At 53.6% G+C, this 2,153-nt stretch overlaps 1 protein-coding gene across 1 annotated transcript in view; it reads right to left on the reverse strand.

Annotated features, from left to right (window-relative positions):
* ZFP36L1 (ZFP36 like 1 zinc finger CCCH-type) overlaps positions 1–2,033 on the reverse strand; it is a 5,373-nt gene extending 3,340 nt beyond the window's left edge. Inside the window, exon 1 of the mRNA XM_024739641.1 lies at positions 1,772–2,033. Coding sequence (XP_024595409.1) covers positions 1,772–1,828 — 57 coding nt within the window. The 5' untranslated portion in view covers positions 1,829–2,033. The remainder of the gene's footprint in view (positions 1–1,771) is intronic.
* Between the last annotated feature and the right edge of the window lie 120 nt (positions 2,034–2,153).

Below are 2,153 nucleotides of genomic sequence, written 5' to 3' on the forward strand. Positions count from 1 at the left end.
CTCATTGCCCCGTGCTCCCAGAAGAGGTGCCTTCTACAATGATCTCTCCCACCAGTCACTGCCCACCCCACCCCCTCAACTGGGAAGATGCCTTTGCAGTTAGTCTCCTGGCTGCAAGAGCACACTTGGATAAGAGGGCCAGTGTTTAATCTTTAACGCAAAGCTGCAGGTGGGAAGGAAAAGGAAAGCACCAAATCCCCCCAGCCTCCTCCCAGTCAATAATGGATTTGGGGGAGGGGGGCAGAGGCACCAAAGGCAGGTCTCTGTTCCAACGGGACCCTATTCACCTGCCCAGACTGTACCCAAGATTTGGAAAGGGTGTGAGCAGGGGACCTGGGAGTTGGCTCCCAGCCCATGTGGGTGTCATTGTGCGATTTCTAAAGTTGGTTGGTCCCTTAGGATCAGCTGCGGGGGATCTGGAATCTGTAACAGCAACCACCCCACAGAGCGGATTACAGGAACCACGTAGAGAGCCTGTTCCCAACAATGAGGTTCATTTAAAAAGTCCTGCGGGGGGAGGGAGCCAGAGAAAGAGAAATAGATCAAAGAGCAGGAGAGCCAGGAAGAGAAGGAAGAAGTGCCGGGAGAGTTCAGGCAGCCGCCAGGGCAACTGAAGTTTGGGAATGCGCAGGTAGGGAAGGAAGCTGAAATTCAGAATTTTTTGATGTTGCTCTTCAGCTCCAGGGTATCCCTGCACCCCAACCCTGCAGCCCTGGGGCCCTGGCAGCTGCACGGACTGGAGAAGCAAGCTGGGAAAAGAGAGCAACATGACCCGACGTGTTTAAAAGAAGGCAAAACACTTCAGCAATTAAAAGTAGCCTAACAGCTTCTCTCTTTCAAATTGGGGAGAGGGGGCGAAAAACCTTGAACATCCACAGGCTTCTGTTATGTACGCTTAAACGGCACTCCTGGAATATTCCGGATTTAAAACTTGCTTTTTTCCACACCGGCTGGCAAGCTACACGGCTTGAGGGCCTCATTAAATCCTTCCTCGCCGAGACCCTTGAGCTCAGACCGGCATTTTGTAGTCGTGTCCCCCCATCCCCTCCATATCGAGGAGTCGCGGTCCCTCGGAAAACAGGTAAGCGGGTGAACCCGAGTCCCACTCTCACCCCAAAGTTTGCAGCACGATCGGCTATAACAGAGGAAGCCTGTCTGAGCTGGGACAAACTGAAGTCCCATTGCAAACTCGCTTGGCAACATCCTTTGAACCACAACTCTTGGCCTTTTCTCGCAGATTCCCAGCCTTTCCAGAACAGAAGAGGAAATCTACCAGCAAAACGTCATCCCGAGACTCACTTCCCCAAGGGACCCCCACCTCTCGACCCACAGTCCGGCAATGGGGCTGGAGAGACTCGAACCCCTCCCGGCAGCGGCGACACCCAGAGCGCACACAGGGAAACCGAGCAGACTCGCGACACCCGGCTCAAGAGCAGCACATTATGGACGAAAGAATCACCGAAAAATTGCCCCAATCCTGCCTGGTCAATGCCCCGCGCCCCCCAGGCAGCCCCACGCAAACTTCGCCCCCCAAAACTCTGGTCTCCAGATTCCCATGTAATCCCCGCCAGGAACTGTTGAAACTCAAAGGGTGGGGAGCAGAGAGTCAAATTCCTTCAAACTGAGGGGGTAAAATGGGGCGGAAAAAACAACCATCTCGCCTCTCCTCCTCCCCCCCTGCGTTCCCAGACCTAAACTTTCGGGGATTCTTTTTGAAGACAAAAGAAAAGAGAAAAAGACTTTCAAAAGCAAACGCTCCGCCCCACTTTACCTTGCATAAAACTTCGCTCAAGTCGAAGATGGTGGCAGACACGAGGGTGGTGGTCATCCTGGGCGCTCGCACGGGGCAGGGACAAGGATCTGGTGTGCCGTGAAGGTCCCGGTGCGGGGAAGGCGCAGCCTCCGGCTCTCCGGTCTGGAGTCCCACACGCCTGCTCCCGGCGCCCCTCGCCTTTCTGACTCTCCCGGGCTGCGGCGCGCGAAGCCCAATTTATATAAGTTTCAGATTTGGTGGGCCGGAGGGGGAGGAGGAGCTTTAAACTTATTTAAATGAGGAAGAGGAGGAAAAAAAAGTTGATTGACACTGAAGTTGAATCAGCCCTGCGGTCAAACTCTGGGGAAAAAAAAAAAAAAAAAAAAAAAAAAAAAATTTT

Source organism: Neophocaena asiaeorientalis, unplaced genomic scaffold (assembly GCF_003031525.2).
Source record: "Neophocaena asiaeorientalis asiaeorientalis breed wild unplaced genomic scaffold, Neophocaena_asiaeorientalis_V1.1 scaffold348, whole genome shotgun sequence".
NCBI classification, from domain to species: Eukaryota; Metazoa; Chordata; class Mammalia; order Artiodactyla; family Phocoenidae; genus Neophocaena; species Neophocaena asiaeorientalis.